Source organism: Barbus barbus (genome assembly GCF_936440315.1).
Source record: "Barbus barbus genome assembly, chromosome: 2".
Lineage (NCBI taxonomy): Eukaryota > Metazoa > Chordata > Actinopteri > Cypriniformes > Cyprinidae > Barbus > Barbus barbus.
Genome location: NC_136730.1, coordinates 29,075,261 through 29,098,548, shown reverse-complemented (window position 1 = coordinate 29,098,548; position 23,288 = coordinate 29,075,261). Strand labels below are relative to the sequence as shown.

Genomic DNA, 23,288 nt, shown 5'->3' with positions numbered 1-23,288 from the left:
CTTTGGAGACACACATCTCTCGCTGTTCTCAATTTCAAGTGTTCACTCTCTCCTTGGTGACGTCTCTGCATTGCAGACCATATTGCTTTCCTGCCATTAAACCTCATTCCCGTCACACTGTGATTTATCAACATCAATGTAGTGTATAGACACATTCAGCACATATTCAAAACAGTATGCCTAAGTTAAAAATCTTTTATGAAGCAACTTCCTCAATCAAGTTGAACTTCAGTCAAGAGTCAAACCTCTTAATGAAGCGGGATGCGACTAGCTAATTAGCCCATTAAAATAAATTAAGTTATTAAAGTATTAATGTTCCTTCTATATATCCAGCCCACATCAAATTAGGGTTTTCTCCCCGGTCGTTTCTCAGAGCGTCAATCGTTTATTACAATGTAGATATGCATGTCAGGCAACCCAACACTACACTGCTGACATGCCATATTTGCACTAATGCAATTTACAGCTCTGTCTATTGGTAAATTGTGTTTGCTGTGAAGTCTAAATGGCATGTTTCCAACTCTAAATCAAATGTTTTTGCATTGATCCTACTGGCTGTGTTTCTTTCCTTATCTAGAGCCACCACGACAGACGTGTGTCTGACGTTGATGAGAAGCGTGTTGTGGGCTTGTGTCGCTCATAATGGCCACCTTCTTTAGTGTCAGGCCAGGTTAATATTATTACAGAGCAATTGAGGAGATAAATCTCTAATTGAAATTTGAATGCAGACCACCGCAGACAGATCGCCTCTAGCCTAACGCAGCAGGGAGGGAAGAAAAAATCAATGTGTATTAAAAAAGACGCTGCACAAGGCAATTAACAGCTCCTCCGCAACTTCTTGTTGTAGTTTGTGGAGGGGCCGGCGAGGCATATCATTTGAGACCAACGTCATTGCTTTGGGTCACTACTTCCCATAGGGTTGTTTGTTTCTTTAGAATTAATTACCTCCGTCAGAAAAATAAAGTTACATTTTAGTCAACTGACCTTTAGTCAATCTTTAAAGAATAATTGACCCAAAAATTTACATTTGCTGGAAATCTACTCATCCGCCTCAGGCCATCCAATATGTAGATGTGTTTTTATTTTTCAGAACACATTTGGAGAAATTTTGCATTACATTACTTGCTCAACAATGGATTCCCTGCAGTGAATGGGTGCCATCAGAATGAGAGTCCAAATAGCTGATAAAAACATCAAGTAATCCACACGACTCAGTCCATCAAATAACATCTTGAAAAGCTGCTTGTGTGTAACAAGAAATCTCGAAGACATTCTTAACGTCAAACTATTGCTTCTATTGAGTCCCCTGTCCATAATATTGCTTTCTTCTTTGAAAAAATGTCTCATCTGAATCAGGAGAGAAATATATTCAGGTCAAGCTCTATTTACAGGTGAAATCAAAACAGTTTCAAACAAATATTTTGATGGATTTTGAAGTTAGAAGATAACAGGGTACTCATATTTTGGCCAGAAGCTACTTGTGGGTTATTGTGATTATTTTATCTGCTATTTGGATTCTCATTATGATGGCACCCATTCACTTCATATAATCCATTGGTGAGTAGGTTATGTAATGTTAAATTTCTCCATATACATTCTGATGAAGAAACAAGGTTCTATATGTTAACAGAAGTTAATCGATTAGGGCGTCAAATTGACCCTTATTGTTTTACCTTACTAGTTTTCACATTTTAGAATTATAGAAATACTACCAAAGGCAAAACTGCTGTGGAGTTAAATATTTATTTTAAAACTAACAGCATGTTTAACCTTTTTAAAATCAAATGCATACAGCATCAGCCTGCGCTAACATTTCAAGGCTACTATCTGAACAAGACAGCATTTAAAAAATTTCATTCAGTATCATGTTCAGATAGTACAGAATGTGAAGAAATATCAAGTCCTTTCAATTCAGTTTTAAAAAGTACTATACAAATATTGTTTCAGTGCAGTTTTACAGAAATCATTCTTTTGACCTTTCAATTAATAAACCAAAAGCAAGTGTGCAATGGGAAAGGGGAAAAAAAAGATGGGGGAGCATATTTTATTAAATGTACTATGCCATATTATCTATTATACAGTATCTAGTTCCTCTGTATGTGTAATGTTAGTCTTGTATTTGCTGAATAAATTAAACTAGGATATGCAAGACAGTATATACAAACAACTAATTTCAAGTCATTTTGTTTAGTTTTCTATTGCACACTTGCTTTTGGTTTATTCACTGAAGGGTCAGAAGCATGATTTCAGTAAAGCTGCATTGAAACAATATTTGTATAGTGCTTTTTAAAATTGACTTGAATGGACTTGACATTTGCTTACATGTTCCTCACAATTTTTCTTTAGTTTATTTATGCCCCCCCCCCCCCCCCCAATCACTTAGCCTATAATGTATAATGTCACAGATTGCTCCATCTACCTAAAACCACACTTACAGTACAACACTTGAGCAGTGGTGTTGAATGTTGCTGCATTCTGGAGGATTTATATTCTAGGGGAGTTACATAACTTGTTTTGTCTGAAATAAAGTAAAATATCTAACATTATATCACATGGCAAAGATATCTAATAACTAGGCTTATATGAATATAATAACTTTTATTGCAATTAACCTGTATGTGCCTTCTCAATAGTGATTTGTAGGTTGACATACATTATAAAAATGAGGAGCATAAATTCGGTCAGTGTGTCCTAAAGTACTGTAGTGCAGATTAACGTTATGAGAGCCAAATAAGAATTTGACATTGACCAGGATTATTTCACATTCCTGTGCATGAGCATCGTCTGCTATAACCGTTGTGCGCTTTGTAGCCTAACATCAACACACAGAAACACACACACAAACACACAAGTTGCTTAAGCCAAGTATATACTCAATTCTATAGGAAAGAGTTCCCCAGAGGAATCCCTGTTTAGTCCAAAGCCCCGCCCTTCGCGCGTGGCGCTGTCCATCACAGTAGTGCTGGTCTCTGAAACTCCGCGAGCTCAAGCGCGTGCCCGAGCAGATCGCTGCTAAAGCGCGAGGCGACGGAGGGAAAGTTGTGCTGCTCAGAATCTGGAGGATCACCGTCCAACGAACGAGGAACGAATTCACGCACCATGAACACTGTCGCTTGAGAAAAGCTAGAGTGCTGTAAACTTGCAATCATGTTTTGGACTATTTTATTGCCATATTGTGTGACTTTTGTGCTGGGAAATAAGACCGACGAACGAATACCTTTCTTCCACGGGCATGTATTTGAGAACTCTCCCCCTGGCTCAAAAGTGAACGGACTGAGTATCCCGGTGAAGCGCATCGATCCGCAGCGATGGTGTTCCAAGTCCGGGATGCACATGAAACTCCTGGGGGACAGGAGTGAAGATTTTCACGTCTTCGCTCACCACAAGCGAGGACACATATTACTGAAAACCTCTAACGTTCTCGATCGAGAGGAGCGCGCTGAGTATCTCCTCAGTCTCGCGCTGTGCTGTCAGAGCTGCGCTCCAGCCGTGCGCGTCGTGGCCGAAGTTGCTTCAATTAAAGTGGACGTGCTCGACACGAATGACCACGAGCCCACTTTCCAACACGCAGACGTCAAAATAACTTTGGACGACGCCACGGCCCTGAGGTCGGTGGTGTACACGGTGAAAGCGGAGGACATCGACAGCGGCAAAAACGCTGAGCTCATATACTACGCGCTCCCTAGAAACGGCAGTTTCTATGTGGTGCCCAAAACCGGCGACATCCTCCTCGTGGACTCGATTCTGGGTCTCGCGCAGCCCATAAAGTTCAGCGTGTTTGCGCGAGACCACGGTTGGCCCGCTCGGACCAGTCAGAAAATGGATGTAGAGATCAGTCCTCGCCAATGGCCAGCCCTTCCTCAGATTGATAACGGACTCTCGAGAAAGTCCCGCTCCGTGCCGGAGCCGGTGCTTATCACCGTGTCCGAAGACGCGAGTATCGGCTCCGTCATAATGAATCTACACCCGGTGAGGTTTCAGTCCGCCAGTTTTGAGCTGATTCACCCGGACGCGGACAACTCTCCCGTCACCGTGAGTCGGGACAGCGGAGATTTGGTTATATCAAGGCGGCTAGACCGAGAGACGCAGCCGCTAGTGGAGATAACTGTAAAAGTACAAGATAAGCGAGGTGAGTGCGCCGTGACTAATCCAAATATCTCTACAATACGACTATATGCCCCGGTCTCTTTCCCACCTGTAAAGTGTCTCCAGCGCGTGCTGGCAGATTTCACCTGAACACCCCCAAAACATGACCCAAATCCTCCTCCTCTTCCCTCAGACTGAGCACGTCATATGCAGCTTCCCTCATTACAGATGCACAAAGTTCACAGGAATCAGTTTAATTATCACTCGCGGTAAAGGCTGGTGTGTAACTGACACGAATCAAGGCGCAGATGAAACCATGAATGAAAGCTTTCGATTGCATTGCGATGCTGAAATATATTCATACACACCTGGGTGACAAATGCAGAAACTTAACATAAAATGAGCATTTAATTTGTATACTGTAAACTTTGGTATTAGTAGGATTTACTGTGAATTATGCCAATGCTTTGTTTTCAACATCAACAGCATCTTTGCATCTATAATTTTGTTAATTTCTACTCAATTTTGTGAGAATTTAACTGGATTTTCTTAAGGCGAGACACTGCAGGTGAATAGGTTAAAAAAATGAATGTCCTGGGGAAGGGCTCTGAGCTCGGGAATGGCCCGAACCCAGAGTATCCCCTGAGAACTTAGTGATATTGGTGGAGAAGGGGTGGTGGAGGGATGCTGATAGACCGTCAAATGAGTGGAGGTATGTCAGCTGTATTTATGTCCGTGAGTTGATTGACTTGATTGCATACCACTTGTGTTTAATTAGGCTAAGTATCTGACGTGCTCCTCCCGAACTTTGTTAATAAAACATCATTTAGAGTCAAAAGTTTTTACAGAGGGAATTTTGGGTATCTCATTTTGTCACTCCATAATTCAGAAAATACTTAGAACAGACAGAAAACAATACATTTTCACAATTTTGGGGGGGATAAAATGTTGTATATAATCAAGCAAATTATATATGAACAAATCCCTCTGTAAAAACCTTCAGGATATAGACAGGAATTAAGATGGAAAGTTTGGTTTGTGTAAGTGCTAGTGAAGTGGAGATATATGGCTCAATGTAGGATAAAAAATCTATTGACTATATCTATTGACAAATAGATAAAGTGCTATAAAAGAAACACTTAACGGTGTCTTTTGGATGTTTTCTTTCCACTAATCTGAAAAAATACTTTATGAAAAACCAAACAACCCAAAATCTCAAATTTGACAGGTGCATGAAAAAATTGTTTTTGCCTGCAGTGCACACGGTGATAAAAATTGTTTCTCCCCTTAATTGGTGTTTAAATTCAAAGTTGTCAAGAAAACGTGCCATGCAATTTTCACTGCAGATTGCCAGCAGTTTTACAATTAAGCTCAAGTTTTACATTTCAGCGGGTTGTGCATATTGCTTTGTTCATCACATCACGATTTTCTTCCCTCAAACCTTGGCCTTTAAATAATTCCTCTCCATTTAAACAGGTCATTCAGTCAGTGCTCAGCAATTTAAGTATTTGTGTGTGTGTATTTGAGGGAGAAAAGGAGGAAATTTGGTATGTAAGGCGCTCGCATGGGCCCTTTTACAGAATCATATCATACTTCTGTATTCACCTGTAATTGCATCCTTTGCGTTGCCGGTGAACCCTGCACATCAAGCTGAATTCTGGCACGAATCCGGGGTGATTTAATCCTTCTTGAGTTGGAGATTGTGCTCTACTTTCCTTCATCTGCTCGCATTAGCTATGTAATCCCATCTCATTCACTTTCTCATTTTGTGGATTTCAGACTGGCAGTGCAGTTAGAGGAAACTGCAGGGAAGATGAGGCGTTTAGTGGAATGTGCTCATATTTGAGCAGTTGACCGGGCATGATTTAGCGGTCTGTGATTTAATTAGCATTGGTTTGTTAATCAGGGACTTTCTGCTTGCTGGACCTGCGGCTCTGGAGCCACTGCTTTTTTTTTTTTTCGAGAGTCCGTGTTCCTAGCATATGTTCAAGGGCGCTTGTTTGTGTGTGTGTGGGGATGTTTGCAGGTCTGTGAATGTTGTGCGGTGTGAAGCCCTCTGTGAAAGCTTAGCACAAACAATGAGGCCAAACAGCTGGTTTTAATCAGGAACGAGAAGAACGTCTGCTGACCTCACATTTGCCTGTGGCTCTTTGGAAGTAATGAGCTTTCAGGTAACCACATTTATTTAAAAGATGGGGATTTTTTTTGTGTGTGTATTAAATATATTTTTATCTTTCCTCTTTTTAGCTTTGGATATTGCATTTTTCCCCTATCAAGCTCTTATATATTTGGAACACATCATATTTCCAGTTTTCAGATAATGAAGTCAAAATTCTCTTTTGAATTAGCTGAACATCATTCATTATTGAAATTAAGATGCAAAAACCAGTCACAAAGTGAGAATTTATCATTTGAACAAATCTGTAGGCATATACGCTCCAAAAAAATCATTAAACAACCACAATCTTGCAGAGCAATTGACGACAGCCTCCGAGTCAACTTTAAAACCTCAAATTTATACTTTGATCTCCTCTAGGTATTCAATGATTAATACATAGAGAAGACCAAAACAATCTAATTGCACTGGGTAGGCCGCTGATACTCTCAAGTACAACATTCTCCTCCAGAACAATCAAGGAAGTGACAATGTCTGGAGGTGAATGTAGAGTGTCTTCATTATCTCATGCTGCTGTCAAGATTGCTGAATGTTAACAACGTACATCTCCTTCTCTTTTCTGTACTTTTCTCTTTTGTCTCACTTTTGTGTGCTAACTGGATGAATGTACAGAGTACCTTTTAAACAGAATGCTTTTTGTTATAGCTGACCTAACACGATGATGCTTGAAGCAGATATTTAAATATTGAGTCTTAATTAAGTCGCTTCTAATTAATTAGCCCTTCTACAAATGAATGTCTTAAATTGGAGGAGAAAATCTTAAATTAATAAAGTCATAACATTACATGTTGCATGTATTGCAAGACAAGCTTAATATGTAGTATTGTCTTGTTTTCCAGTTCAAATATCCAAACATCCTTAAATCAAGATATATTTTATTGGGATGCAAAATAATAAAAAAAAAATTTTAAGTCTTGTTTTATGAGAAATTGAAAGGGGTTTAATTTTTTTTTCTTCCTCATTTGAATTCAGGTGATTCTGGCAGATTTGTTCTTGTTTTAGTTGTAAACTCAACTTCTTTTTAATCAGGTTCACACAAAACAAGGCTCGTTATCTTCTGTCATTTTGCTTCTCACTGTGTCTTGATTTTAAAATAACAAGGAAGAACATTACATTTTTGCAGTGTGATAAAGATCTGTTGTGTTTTCAAACTGTTGCTAATGGAGCTCATTGTGTGTTCCCTTGAAATGGACATTTAGACAATATATTGACATACTGTTTTCCCTGTTTTTACCGTTTTCATCTTAAAATTCTTAAAATTGCCTTCAATTTACCTTCATAAAACCCTTTATATGCCAAAAAAATACATGCAACATTATAGAATATGTTAACAAATTTTGCCAGATCACTAATAAAGTGATGTAAGGCTTATTTACCAGTCTACTAAATCATGTTGCTGATCACAAAATCGTAACTATTTATATAAAATGAAATCATGATATGCCAGGCAGGAATTTCTGGGAATGTCCTTTCAATATTTTCCGTAGATTAACTTAATTTTACTTACAAATGTTTTTTTTTTTTTTTTTTTGCAATTATTAACCGTGTGTAGAAAGGAAACTTGCAGTTAACCAATCAACAGGTTTATACTATGCAATTTTTACATAAAAAGACTAAAATGCTAAACATTTTTTTTTTAAATGTCAAACACTGTTTGCATCTAAATGATTAGATTTTACATTTGCATTTTACAATGCAAGTATACATAACTGATGTGCCTGTGTCTTAATAAATCTTCATAAATGTAAATTATTCCAGACATCATCTCTCTTCCTACAAATCACTCCATGCATCTTCCTTTTCCGTGCATGCTGATGTGTTGTGTCTGTAGAATCACTGAGCAAGTCTGGGTAATTTGACCAAAAAGTCCAGTCTTAGTTGTTTTTCTGGGTCTTTCCTTCCTTTCCCCTCTACATTTCTTCATTATCTTTCTAACTCTCCACCTCACTTTCTATCTTTTTCCTCATAACCCTTCAGCTTTCTTGTCAGAGCACGTCTGATGCTGCCAGTCTTTGTGGTATCAGTGCGGTGGGATCAATTAACCCCTGCACAGAGGAAGCTGATAGATAGTTTTTGTGTGCTTGCGAACAGAGCCAGTATTTGGGTGTAAACCAATGACAGACTTCGAATCCCAATCTCAACAGCCCAGTGTAATCTTACCTTAGAGATATCATCGGCTGTCTTGCTCAAGCCCTCTTTCTCTCTCAATTAGACATGATGGAGTCAAGCTCCTTGTAATTCAGTGCAAGTTTTCAGATCGAAAAGAGATTGACACTAGCCTATTCTTCCCTCTCTCACGCAGCTGGCCTAGAACATTCTGCTCTTAGTCATTTCCGTTGTCTATATTTCGTTAAGGTGGCAGATATGCATTTGCATTTCTATTATCCTTGCACGTGGAATATGACCCAGGTGTCTGAAGCCACAGTTTTTGCATTAGACCAACAAGCATGTGTTTTGCAAGGGAGATTCTGAGCCCCATTCTGGTAATGGCCCTAAACACCCACATCAACAGGGCTTAATTTGAATGACAGGCTCAATGTTTTTCTGGGTCTTGACCAGCCTTCAATACTGAAAATCTGTTAATCTGGTCAGCATGAGCCAAAGAGTTACCACAGCATATGGGGAGCTTCTTCCGCCAGGGACACAGAGGAGCTAGCAAATGATTCACAGGGTCAGACGTTTGCACACGCACATACATAGACTCAAACACTCGAGCAAAAGCACGAAAACTCTGAGCAAAATCTGCTCTCTAGTAGACAACACGCGTATATTTCCAGATAACCCTGGTAACACATGAGTACACTTTCTCTTGCAGCATTTGACATGTATAAATACAGATCTTAAAGGTCTTAAACAGCTTTCGGTGCACTGGCGTCCTGGTGCTAGTTAACAGGTTAAAGGTTCATATGTAAAGATGTTCTCACACCGTTAAATTTTTTCTTTTTTATAGTAGAAACTTAAAAGTGCACCAGAGAGAAAGAAAAAGAGAGGAGGGAAGAGCTGCTGGTGTTTGCAGTTAGTAATGTTTCGATTTGTCCATCCAAGGGATGAAGATAAAGCATGTGTAAAGATTGACAGCTATGGAAAGAGAAAATTATTTAAATAATTTAATGAACTCTAGAGTAAATGAATATTTAATGCAACAATGTAGCAAATATAGAAACACCTCACAAATTCAGAGATAATCATTGCTACAACTACTTAGTAAGAACAAGTTTTCATTCAGCAGCAGGAGTCACAAAAGCTCTTCGCTATGGACCTCATTTTGTAATCTAGGCATACATTTAGCCATTATAAAATTATGTGGGAGTTCTGTGGCAAACAATAGGCTTTATGGCTTTCTTAAAGTCACCCAGGGCTCTCTATAGAATGTCTGTGACACAAAATGAATAGGTGTGTTACAGTCCAGATATGCATGTACCAGCACAAGCTCCAGACATGCCGGGTTACCTTAAGTGGAACAAAATCAGATGTAGCAGATGAAAAGTGCACTGTGGCATGTCTCAGAACATTGGTGTTAGAACATTTGAACGGTTGCAGCTCCAGTTAATCATGTCTGTGAAAGCAGGTGTGAATGGAAGTCTGCAGTGTTGTTTTCATGCTTGATTCAGGGAGCACTTGGAATTTTCTCTTTTTGCTCCCTGGTGATTTGAAAGCAGTTTATGTCAAACATTGTACATTTTAGAAGTATTTGGGCTCTTTTTCTTGGATTAGATGGGAGTGAACTCAGTTTAGAAATTGCATGTAGTGATTCAGTCAGGCTGCTATTGGTGATTTGGTTACTGACCAGCAGAATATAATGAAGTGATTGTAAATAGAATGCTAGTAAGCACTTTTATTACCTCTGATCTCCATTATTTATGTGTTCAATAAAGCCAACAATGGTGTATGGTGTCATTACTTTACTTAGTTTATTTTTACATATTTTTACATTAGTTCTGTGTGTGATGTGAAAGAAACTGTCTTCAAAAATGTTGTGGCTAACAACAGCCCCCACCAACACACACAATCATCACAAGTATTTTATTTTTTGTTTGCATCAATTGTCCAGTTTCCCCAACAACTACAGCACTGACAGCGTTAAATTGCCATGGGAAGAAAAAAAAAAGTATTTCTAACATTTGAGGACTGGCTTTTTGATTTCTATCTCTGAGGAAGACTCATCACATAACATTGTGTTTGCATCTAAAAATTGCATATACATAGAAGTATGCTGAGAAGTACAAATATTTACCAATAAACGGTAAAAGGGTAGGTCACACAAAATAAAAATGAGGTCATGTCATGTTGTTCCAAATTTGTGCGATGACGATCAGTGGAATGGAAGCGTATTCATCATGTTTACATAGAAAAACAATGGAAATGGAAAGCAAAAATGTGGCAAATTCACATGACATACCTGAACCTGTTGTGAAATCTGTTTGGAAATCATTCACCCTCACACAAAATTTTCAAATATTATGGAATCCTTTGAAAAGACTTAATTTCACCGACAACCATTCACTGAACAATATTGAATATGACCGATTCTTTGCAGTCTGCATTTTAAAATGAAAAAAAGATTGCTTCAGTCATACTGAAATCAAACTTTTAAAGCACATGCAAACAGACCCAATCTGTGCATACACAAACGGACACAGCTTATCCAAACTCCCCTCAATGCCTATTGAGAAGCAAATAAAGCTGTATGGCAGAATACCATGGCCCCATCATCTCCTCTCTCTCGAGTTCTCTATCCCTCACTCCTCAGGGAGACACTCTCACTATTGGTAATTGGGAGTTCATGCTGTACACAGCCTATATCCTACAGCTCCTCTTAAATTAGCCTTGTGTCACTGCATTTATGCCCTAGACTCTAGATTGAATGTGTGTGTGTGTGTGGTTATGTAAGGATCTGTTTATATGCTTATCATGCTTGTGTAAGCAATGCTTCTGAACGTGTGTGGTTTGTATGTGTGTGTTAAGCAGGCAAGACATACACCCGAATAGCCGGATTGCTTAATTATCAGAAGGCAGCTAGGTAGAGATCCAACTCTATCTATCTTGTGTATTATTCCATCGCTGATTATTTCATCAGTCCGTCTACAATCTTGGCCCATCTTGGCGTTATTTTCTCTTTCTTTTCTTTTCCCACCATTTCATCTGCTCTGCTTAGGACTGTTCTGTGATTAGTTTGTATTCAATCTGGCTCTCTCTGATATAGGAGACTGTAAGTGTGGCAGCCAATTCTTCTAATTGCCAGACTTAATCAAACAGACAAATGGGAGGATAGCAGGCAGCCTGTGACCTTTCCAAGATGGCATTCTCGCCTCGGCTCTCGAGCAAGATAGTTGCCAGCCAGCTCCTCTCTTAATAATGCTGACAAATGCAACTGCGTCTGTGACTTCGGTACCATTTCCTGTCCGCATTTAATAGGCCACGTGGCCCTGAATCGCTGGAGCCTGTGATGAGTGCTAACTCTTCCGTGCCTCTGAGTTGCCCGCTATGACACTGACATTCATCATAAGGATCTGTGATATTTGTGTGTGTTTGAAGCTGATGGCGTATCCTGAGATTTGGCCCTGGAGAGTACTAGCTGAAAGTGATGCAACATTAGCAGGCTAGCAGCCTTTTGTGGCGTAGTTTCACAGCATCAATCTGTTTTGAAGTGTAGAGAAAGGGTACATTTACACTGTCAACCAATTCAGATTTTTTTGGGAGGTAGATGTTGCAGATTGGATCTTGTTGCATATAGGTAAACAGTAACATCACACATCAAACCAGCATGATTTTTCAACCACTTTCGTATGTGGCTCTAAAGCTGATGCATATCTGATTCAATTAGCTTATTTCACAATGTTTTATTTTTAATATCCACTGTGACGGCCTGCAAATATTATTTTTCACTTACGCAGTTGATTGATTCCATTGATAATCGCAAACATTTTTTTTGTATTACAAGTTTTCTAAAATGTTAGGTTTAAATATGCAAATGATGGATTATTTAATTAAATATGTGCTCTTTTACATAAATTTCTAGTACAAAAATCTGAAAACTGAATGAAGTCAGTTTCAAAATTCTTGTTTAATTTTTTTGACATATTAGAGTCAAATGTTTTTACAGAGGGTATCTAATTTTTCGTATTTCAGAAAATACTTACTAGAAAACAATATATTTTCACAGTTTTTGGGGTAATAAAATGTTGTATGTAATAAAGCAAATTACTATATTATGAACAAATCCCTCTGTAAAAACCTTCAGGATATAGACAGGAGTAAAGTTTGGTGTGTGTAAGTGCTAATGAAGTGGAGATTTATGGCTCAGGGTCAGAAAAAACTCATTTTGAGAAAACAGCCTTTAAAAATATGTATTGTAATTGAAATCTATTGGCAGAAACAAGAAATGCTATTTAGGTAATGCGTTCTCCCACCCTGGTCCACAAAATTTCTTAACTGTGATGAGATATATCCAATAAATTTTGTGATATAAATTTGTATACAGGTGGCATTTAAAACATTATATAACTCTCTTGAATTTTAATTCTGCTACTTTGCATTCAAATTCACATTACAGTTCTGCTTGCTAGCTCAGTTCAAATTTAATTCAAATTTGACATTTTCCATTCAGTTCCTGTTAATTGCTTGTTAGCACTCTGCAATTCTGACTGCTAGATAGTGCCGACCAACCTAGTGCATCTTGGCATGTTATTTATGTAAATGCAGTCATTTAAGTCTTAATCGAATGTAAGCAGATCTGATGTGTGTCTAATGTGCAGATCCCTGCTTTACATTTGCAGTGTAAATGCAGCCAAAGCTTTCTGTGGATGTGTGTTTTAATAAGAGTTGGTGGTAGTTCTTGTTTATTTGTGTCTGCTTTTGTTGCACTTTGCAATAATGCTCTATCCTTATGCAATTGTGCTGGTTAAATCAATTCAAGAGGCCATGAACACCTGTGGTCTGCCTTCTCTGAATGTCTCTATACACTCTCTGTCTCTGTCTATCCTTTTCATTTCTCTTTCTTGATTCAGTTCGCATTTCTAAACTTTTCATCTGCCTGTGGGGTTTTTGAGCTTGTATATATAGTAACATAACAGAACATAGAACTATAACTTTAATAGAACAATAACCATAAAGTCTGCACAAACTGTTCTTTCTTCCCTCTCATTTTCCTGGTAGACCTGCTCTTAAGACACTAAAATTAGAGCAGTTCACAAGGCTGTTTCAGTTCAGTATAGACATAATTTTCTGAGTACTCTTAAGGAACATTTATCTATATGTCCCTTTGAAGAAAAACAGACTTATGTCCTTATGCACCAGAATGCTGAATGCAGTTCAGGGCTCCAAACTGCGACTAAAATGGTCGCATTTGCGACCAAAAATATTAATTTGCGAGTGAAGTTTTTGCTGAGGTCGCCTCTTGCGACTAACTTATATATAATTTGCATGAAAGGACTTTTTTCCCGATTGTTTTGCGCTCACATCTTTTGTTATGTTCACGTATTAAACTAACATAAGACGATGCGCATCAAAGTTTTACTGGAAAAGAGTTTCAAACAGTCCTCGTCTCTGCCGCACACAGTCTGCTGAACGCAGTGAGAGAGACCTGAAAGGGCCTGTTTACACCTGGTCACTTCATGCATTTTCTCTGATCGGATATCTATATGATTTGTTAAAACGTTTCCCCATTTACACTTGGCCACATAAATGTGTCTTCGCAAAACGGATATAAAGCCGTTCTTCAATTCCCGCTTGATATGCAAATATAACGGAGTTCACGTAAATGAAAGCAATGGATAATTTTATTAATTATCAGCTAATTTCAATATCAGAGACCGCAACAAGAGAGCGCGCGGCATCAGCACTGGAAAGATAGGCTAGTCTCGCTACTTTTAATGAAGAAGATTGTGTGTTGAGCGTCTGCGACTTACTTTCAGGTTCATTCAGTTTGCGCGTCGCTTGCTGAAGAAATACTCCGCTACTCATCCGCGGTGATGCTTGTTGCATTGCGCTGTCATATCTGACTATAACATGCCATATAGCCTATAAAACGCTCTCACACATCTATTATTTTAATATTATGGGAGGAGTAAAATTACCATATGTGGTTTCAACAACCAGATGCATTTACACTTGTCCGGTTTCGCCCAGACCACCTCCTGAAGTGGTTCGAGCGATTGGATTTATATCCGTCTCGAATGCGTTTCGGACGGCATTTACACCTGGTCTTTTCAGGATCAGATAGCTATCCGATCAGGAAAAAATGCATGAAGTGACCAGGTGTAAACAGCCCCAAAGTGCAAGTGCAGAAAAGCCGTGTCTATTTCGTGCACAACTTGAACAAACTTCAACAGGTAAAGCTGTCAGCTCTGTGGATACTGGCAATATCGTCAACAATTCTCATTTATAATCATTACTAATATGGCTTCTTCTTATCGAGATCTTAGTCTATATGCTGTGTTCTGTTAATGCATGGACTTCCTGTTATTTGAAGCGCATGCACTTGCCATCCAGTAATCGCAGAAAGCTTTGTGCTGTCTTACTTTTTAATAAAGAAAGTATCAGCTTTAAAATGCTACGAAATTCAAATGATGCGGTTTGGGTGCTCTTTAATGCGGACCACAAGCGCACACTTTGGGTAATATAAACACCAGTACCCCGCGTCCACACGGTCCGTGTATGCGTCCGGATCGCGCGAGCGCAGAGTATCGCACTTAATGCTCAGGCGCGATCTCTTTAGCACTTCAGTTAAAGCAGCAAGTGAACCCATTATATATTTCGATTTACTACTATAGTATGAAATGAACATGATCAAAAGGTAGGCAATAAGAAAGCCTATAGTACAACTTACTGAAATGTTTTATGTAAAAGCTCATTCAGTGTTTCAAACTGAGGAAATGTATAAAGCTTGTAAACATTGCATTGTAATACATTTACCTCAGAATAACCACTCAGTGTCCATAAACTCATCAGTCAGCTAGAAAAATAACTATAAAGAGGAGCGTTTTGCTATATTCATGCGCTGTTGCATATTAATATTTTTACTTATTCTGTTGTACATGATTCAACTCCTCCTATAAAATTACATTTTACTAATGAAGAAAAACAGACTGAATGTGTGAAAGACGTGACAACATTTATAGGATGCACTGCACTCAGTTGCCAAGTGATGCTTATGGTCCATGATATTGGTACAGATTCTGTGTAACGAACAATTCTTTGTGACTGTATATTTCAAGTTGTAAAAGACATTTAATTCACACTTTAAGTGAACCTTAGTCCCCCGGTCGACCTGATCATCTACAAGATGGATTAAAATGCTGATAAGCCTAGAAAAGATAAGACATAAACACATGACAAAATGATTGAAATGTTAAAATAGAGGGGGAAAAATAAAATGATAATAATAAAATAAACCACTTTTATTCTGTGGCACCTAAAAAAATTATTTGGCGCCTAAGTTTTTCTTTTATAGGAGCCAATGGCTCCCTACTCAATTTTTTTGTCTGGAGCCCTGCAGTTTGTGTAGTTTAGGGCTTGCTCGAAATCCTTGTCATTCATGTAGCAGAACGCGGACAATATATCTGCTCACATGCTAAGTAGTCAATATTTATAGCTGGCTGTCTTGCACCAGCAGGCTCACAGAGTGCTCTAATCGTAGATTAATGACCATGTGGCATAGGAATGAAGTTCATTAGCATGCTTTTCTCTCTCACTCTCTCGCTCTCTTGCTCTCTCGTTCTCGGGAACAGGATTTCAGGATGCTGGGTTCTATAGATCAGTTCACCTCAGCCCTTGGTAATCAGAGCATAGGAAATGGAGTAATCTAGGGAACTACTGCTGAGCTCTCGATCTTACAGCCTCACCTCAGGCAGTGTGAAGCATGCACACACACACACACACACACACACACATACACGCAGAGAGGTAGAGTCTCAGTTCACTGGAGAACAGGCAGCACATGTATTTTAAAATATACAGTGTACAGCAACTTCTGATATTGCTTTATCCATTATTTTTACTTCATTGAGCAATAGTGATGGTAGTTACAGAAGTTGCAGTAGTAGATTTGTGCATTTCCTGAAGGAAATGTGAGTGATGCTGATGCAAGTGTTGCTGCTATGATGCTCAGGTTGTGGGCGGTTGCCAGGGTGTCACTACGTGATTGCTACGGTGTTCTGAGGTTCTCTGCCTGGATGTGAAGAAGCAAATGCTTATGTTTCTGTCATGTATATTTGGCAACAGTTTTTTAAACCTTTACTGGTGCAGTGCATAGCTCTTTATTTCTCAAACAACCATGTTGGAAGGAGTACCCATGTCCAGATTCCTGGATGACAATGTCATCCGACTAAAACTGTGAAAAACTGACATTACAAATTCCTGACTTTAACCCTTTGGGTTGTTCTGGAGTTGATTTTACCCTGCTTGTCCGAAAAAAATAAAAAAAATAAACAAACAAATAAAAAAAATAAACAATTTGATTGCCAAATTGAACTGCCTTTAGCTAGATAATGGTGTGCTTTCTTTGTGGCATTGTTTCATCAACTTTGTGCAACATCACAACATTTATTTCCATTTATTTCCAAAATACTTTTTTCAAAACATTTTACATGCCAGAAACACATTGATCACTGAAATAATGATCCAGTCCTAGACTCTTCATAAATTGCTTATTTAAATCCGAATCGCCTTTTTTTTTATTTATTTTTTGGTAAGGCAGTGTATGTAACTATTTGGTAACACTTTAGAATAGGGAACACTTATTCACTATTAACTATTTTTCCCTCAATAAATTCCTTTATTGCTGCTTATTAATAGTTAGTAAGGTAGTTGTTAAGTTTAGGTGTTGGGTAGGATTAGGGATGTAGAATAAGGCATTAATATGTGCTTAATTACTACTAATAAATGCCTAATATTCTAGTAATATGCATGCTAATAACCAACTAGTTAAGAGACCATAAAATAAAGTGTTACCAAATATTTAAATTGCACAAAGGAGTTTTATATTGACTTTTTAATAATACAATTTATGTGCTTTAACTTCAATTATTTGTTGAAATAACATTTAATATTCAATATTCAAACATACAATAAATAATAAAGGCAACAGGTTAAGTATGCATATGTAGTATATTGCATATAATACATATAGTATAATGTTCCTCTAGTTATTTTCTAGTTGACTGACAAGCTATGGACACTGAATGTCTTTAGTAATGTATTTTTTTCCCCAAATCATTCTGCAGGGAGAGTTAATTACATGAGACATCATACATTTCATTATATCAACATGCCTTCTGATATACATTCATATCTATTTTGTGGTATAACTAGTAGTAAAGAGGAAGAGATGATCGATTATGTGCGCTTTGTGCTGCTGCTTGAATTGAGATGGCTACTTAAAAGAGCATCAAAATTACATTTATTGTTTGAATTTCATTAGATAATGAAGAAAGCTCATTACAGAATTTGAGATCTAACACTGTTTCACATGTTTCATATCAAAAGTGTCAAAGCACATGTCTTATTGTTTTTATCGGATGGCAGGCTCGTTCAAATAATGTTTAATGATGTTTTGTTCATGCACCAGATCAAGATGCACTAATTAAATGTCACTGTCATGGTTAATTATTTCAGTCCATCGAAACTATTTCAGCCAGAAGTAAAATTCATTTTTGAGTGAATAATTTTGGGTGCATCACTAGTTGGTTTAGTGTAGGGTGTTGTTCTTTAATTCAAAAGAGACCACCCCAAATATATATTCACACTAGAATTTGCTCAAGTAAAGTTTTTTGTGCCTGTTTTATCCTTCCACAGTGAAAATTGTATCTCTGTTCACTTAGAGAAGTATTAGAACCCCTTTGCTCAACAAGCCACATGATTTGTGGCAGCATTTATGTCCATAGTGCAAGTGGTTCTAATTATGAGCCAAAGTTTAAGCTTAGAGGTTTATTCAGATCACTTACTGTAAGTATGACATATAACAGGAGAAATATAGAGATGCTTGCCTTACCGCTAATAGTAAAAGCACCACTAAGAATAGTTAGCAGTAATTTGAAATACACTACTAATGGTAGTCGTAGCAGATGTACAGTTCATTTTTAATGGTAATATACTTTTACTGACAACACATCAACACAAATTCACACACTTGTGAAACAAACTAACACTTTAGCACCCTGTTGTTTTACTGTTGCCAAAACTGATATGCAGCAGTGGGTTAAATGCTCCTCTGGGTGAAGCTTGACTTTTTTTTAGTAGCCTTAAATAAGTTAAATGCTCCAAGGAACATGAGCTTTTATTAGCTGAATTTGCATCTGAGGTGTGTATTTGTTAGATTTGCACTAGAAGCACAGCTGGGTGTTGGTGGGTGGTGCTGGATGGGGGCTTCTGATTTTTAAACCTTGAGAGTTTTTAAATAAAGGTCGTATGTTTTTGTATTGCTTTGTCTTTCCCACAATGTATGTTTTCATGGCCAGTAATTTTGTCGTTTATAAAAGAGTGTTGTCTGCGCTATAAATCAGAAAGAGTGTCTCACATAAAATCTGCAGCTTTTTTGTAGTTTATTTTGCAACAAACTGAAAGCTTGTTTAAAATTACAAAGCCTTCCGTTCTGGAGACAGCTCCTAAAGAAACTGGAAGGACTGTTTTGTTGACAGAGTTTCATAGTAAAAATGGTCAGGAAATAGAGGTTGTTACAGAGTATAAGGATTTGGGATCTATTATTGATGATAAGTTGTGTTTCGAGTCAAATACCTGTTTGCTTTGCAAGAAAGGCCAGCAGCGCCTGTATTGCCTGAGGAAGCTGGCAAAGTTTAATGTGGACAAGACCCTGTTGACCCTTTTCTATAGGTCCTTTGTTGAGTCGGTTGTTACCTTCTCCTTAATCTGCTGGTATGGGTCCATTACTGTAAAACAAAAAAACTCCCTTTCAAGGTTAATTAAGGTGAGAAGCTGCATCACAGGTTCTAAGCAGAAAGGTTTGGAGGAACTTTATCAGAAGCAGATGTTAAGAAGTGTTGAATCTATCCTGTCAGATAGTTCTTATCCCTTACAGGCTGAATTTCAGATGTTTCCATCGGGATCACGCTTTAAGCTCCCCAAATTCAGAACTAACAGATAAACACTCTTTTGTACCTGCTGCTATTCTGCTTCTCAATTCTATAAAGAACCATAGATAAATTATTGACTATTATTGATTGTTAATTGGTTTTGTTTTTAGCCATGCCTGTATAGTAGGCAATCTCTGTATTGTGTGTGTGATTGTGTGTGATTTGTACTATACTATCTGTTGCACAACGAATTGCCCCATTGGGGACAAATAAAGTAATTTGAACTTTGAACTTGAACTTGAGAGTTCAAGCACAAATTAGAAAACAACAAATGTTTATCAAAGTGCGGTACAATGTAAAAAGTAAAAACACACATCTTGAGGTGTAATCAAGAGTTGATGTAAAATGGTAGCTCATTCCAAAGCCTAGGTCTTTCTACAGAATGGGGAAAGCCATTATTCCAGTCTTCAGTGTCACATGATCCTTCAGAAATTGTTCTGATATGCTAATTTGGTGCTCAAGAAACATTTTACTACCAATGTCGAAAACAGTTGTGATGCTTAATATTTTTGTGGATTCCAGAACACATTTTTATTATTTTTTTTTCAGAATGTGACTGATGTTAGTGGAACATTTTTATTTAGTCTACAGTTATTTAATGAAAGGATTACTATTTGGACATCCACAGGACTCTGGGCTAAGTGCTGAATGAACAAGTATGGATAAATATGATAGTTTAAATGTCAACTGTGATACTATCTTTTTTTCTATTGTACTCTGTATCAATTAAAAAGCAACTTGTATACAACAAACTAAAGGGCAGTATCCTCACTGACAACTATGAAATATTCAAGAAGACAAAAGCTGCATTTTCCTCTCTGTTTCATTAGTGCTACTCTTTGATATGGTCAGACAATCTGTATCAAGCTGTAACATATGATGAGTTTGCAAATACAGCGAAGAAAAAAGCAGCCATGACGAAAAAGGGCATTTCAGGCATTACAGATGTTTGTTTATGCATCCCATAATTGCTTTCTGTATCAAGCAGACATGCCACTCTGTTCTCATACTTGTAATTTAATCATCGCTTACCAACACAAAGGAGAGACAACAGTTTAAAAGTGCATTCCTCTAATATAAAGGGACTGTATAAAGGGACCGCAACGGCTCTGTTCTGTGTCAGAGTTCCTCAAGTGTCCGGCGTAGATATTTTTACTTAGGTTGTTGGGGAGAAAATAAGCTGTCCCATGGAGGTTTCAGGCTGATGAGACTTTGAGGATTTTGCATACGGCAGATTATTATCAGCTCAAGGACCTCGGAGAGCCTAATGGAGGATCTGAATTCAATATCTTCTCTCCATTATACCCAGATTCCTCACACTTGCAGTATGCACTGGGAGTTTTCTTTTTTGCTCTGCTTTTTTGTTGTTTCTATTATGGAAGAGCTGGGATTGGACTGTCTGTAGAGAGAGTCTTTGATTGATATTTCTATCAAGCACAAATGGAACTACAAATTTTTGAAAGTACAGCCTGTTTTGACAGTTGATTTTCCTCATACGCGCTATTGATATCTCTCTCATATCATTTGTTCCTCTCTCTATCCCTGCACGTATCATTTTTGGCGTCTCTCATCAGGCTTTTGCAGCCTGATGCTTATATTATTGCACTCTCTTTAAACCTCTCGAGTTTAATAAACGCATACAAACATTCTCTCCAGAAATACAAACCCTTGTTTTGGAGAGTTGCTTCGAGGACGTCAATATGCATCACCTCAATTCATCTGAGAAGGAAAGAGATGATGCCGAAAGACAGCGATGCCAATTGGAAATTACACAGGATATTGGGTGTAACCTCACAGATTTTTCTGCCCTCCTCCCATTCCTCATTTGGGCTTTGCCTATCTTGGTGGAGTCAAAACGCGTTGCCAATTCTCAGTTTTCGCATCTTCTTCACGCTCTCTACATACTCGGTTGGCGTGGAGTCAAGTGTTGTTTAGTAATATACTCTCCTTGGTGTTGGCAAGCCGAGAGGTGGGTGAAAATTAAAAGAGCGAGTTTTTATGATGCTTGTTCCAAAAGCAAATTTTAGATTAATAACTAAAATTACCTAGAGCCTGTGGCAAACAATAAAGCTTTTGAATGAGGCGCAGGTGTGGCGAGAAGTAGATTGACACAGCAGGGTTTGGCCATGCTCTGCGGCGAACGCTGCATCTATTCTCTATCACTCCTCACATTAGGTCTCAATCAGTCAACTCGCTTCGCACACAAATCTCACACGCTGACTGACTGCCCATATCTGGTTTACTCGGGCGTCGCAGGGAGCTGTTTGTTTCTTCTACACTTCATTTCCTAAATTCCAGCACAGAGAATATCCTTGTATCCTGTGAGCTCTTTGTGATAGGAGCTGCTTATATCGGTGTGTAGATGTTGAGTGGCCCTTCAGGCGGTTTGACCTTTGTGCTGTTGTGGTCTGGAACATCTCGGCTCTCTGCTTTGAGCGGAGTTTGTGCAGCACTTGAGAGAAAATCATAAAACATGCATGCTTTCAGATGTTCTTTTAGTCTTGTGTTAGGAACCGATAAAAATCACCTGTCTCTGTGTGTGTATTTGCTGTTCCTGCTACTCTAGGTGTAGTTTACTGTATATGCATGCAGCCTGTCATCTATTCGTCCGTTGCATGCTATATTTACATTACATTAATGCATTTGGCAGATGCTGTTATCCAAAGTGACTTACATTGCATTCAAGGTATACATTTTTAATAAGTTCATGCATTCTCTATGAATCAAACCTTGACCTTGGTGTTGCTGCCAGCATACTCTACTGTTTGAGCTACAGGGAATTTGACTTAAGGGGGTCACACTGGACGAGAAGATACAACTACAACTGTACAGCTACAACTGCTGTACCACTTACGTATACTACTGTTAAAAGTTTTTTTGAATGTTGTAAAAGAAGGCTCTTATCCTCACCAAGGCTGCATATGGTCAGTTGATATGATCAGTCACAATTTGAAACACATTTTAGCTTTCCTACCTGCAAATTCACTCTTTGTGTATACACTGAATTTTTTTTTTTTTAAAGTAAGTGGTTCAATAACTTTCAACTAAATATGTTTATCTAAATGTAGCTAATATAAATAGTTTGCAAGCACTTGCCTCAATGAATCATTTTTTTCAGTGTACCATGCTCAAGTTATTTTACTATAACTACATAGATCAGCAGCAAGCATGTGAAGTTGTCATGGCATCCAGATGCATTGCACTTGAATATTTGTGAGGGTGTGCTACACCTAATTTTGCTGCACTAAACTTAGCAACAAACAAATGCACTATAAATGTGTTTCTCAACACTGTTTCAAAGTAGGCTTTTATTAAGCAAATCAAGGAGTGAATAACTCACCCACTGCTTTAAAACATACTGTTGGAAATTATTTTATTTAGTAAATATTACTGAAAACAGACCATTAGGCAGCGTATATTCTAAAATGTGTTTGGCTTGGTTCAGAGTAAGTTTGTTTAGTGACACATTTATACAAATGAGATTGGGGAAGGCATTAGTAAGTTTGATTTGACTTATTCATTTATGTAAAGAAAATAATTTAAAATTGTATTGAAATACTTGTCTTCATATTTACTTTTAAGTTGAAAATAATATTTATTTAAAAAAAAAAATAATGGAAGTCAATTGTAACAGCAAATGTCTTTACTGGCACTTTTGATCAATTTAATGCATTCTTGCTAAATAAAAGTATTAATTTCTGTGCTTCATAGAAAAATACTGTAAAACAGATTACACTTTATTTCCATTTGCGCTTTTATAAATCACCTAGTTTCATCAACAGCACTGTTGATTCTTGAAATAAACGTTTGACTCTGTGGTGTTTTAGATTCACCTTTTTTTTGGCTGCCGCCTTGAACTTGTTCTGGTAACATGAGCATAAATGATTGTTGCTGCCATGTGCGTGTGTCTGTCTAGCAGTGTGGCAAAGTTGAGAAAT

General features: G+C 37.9%; 1 protein-coding gene across 1 annotated transcript in view; it reads left to right on the top strand.

Annotated features, from left to right (window-relative positions):
• Nucleotides 1–3,147: 3,147 nt before the first annotated feature.
• The window catches only part of LOC306844052 (neural-cadherin-like), a gene marked incomplete at both ends in the record, with an annotated part of 265,863 nt that continues 245,722 nt past the window's right edge, over nt 3,148–23,288 (top strand). The window contains one exon of the mRNA XM_079375899.1: nt 3,148–4,129. Coding sequence (XP_079232025.1) covers nt 3,148–4,129 — 982 coding nt within the window. The remainder of the gene's footprint in view (nt 4,130–23,288) is intronic.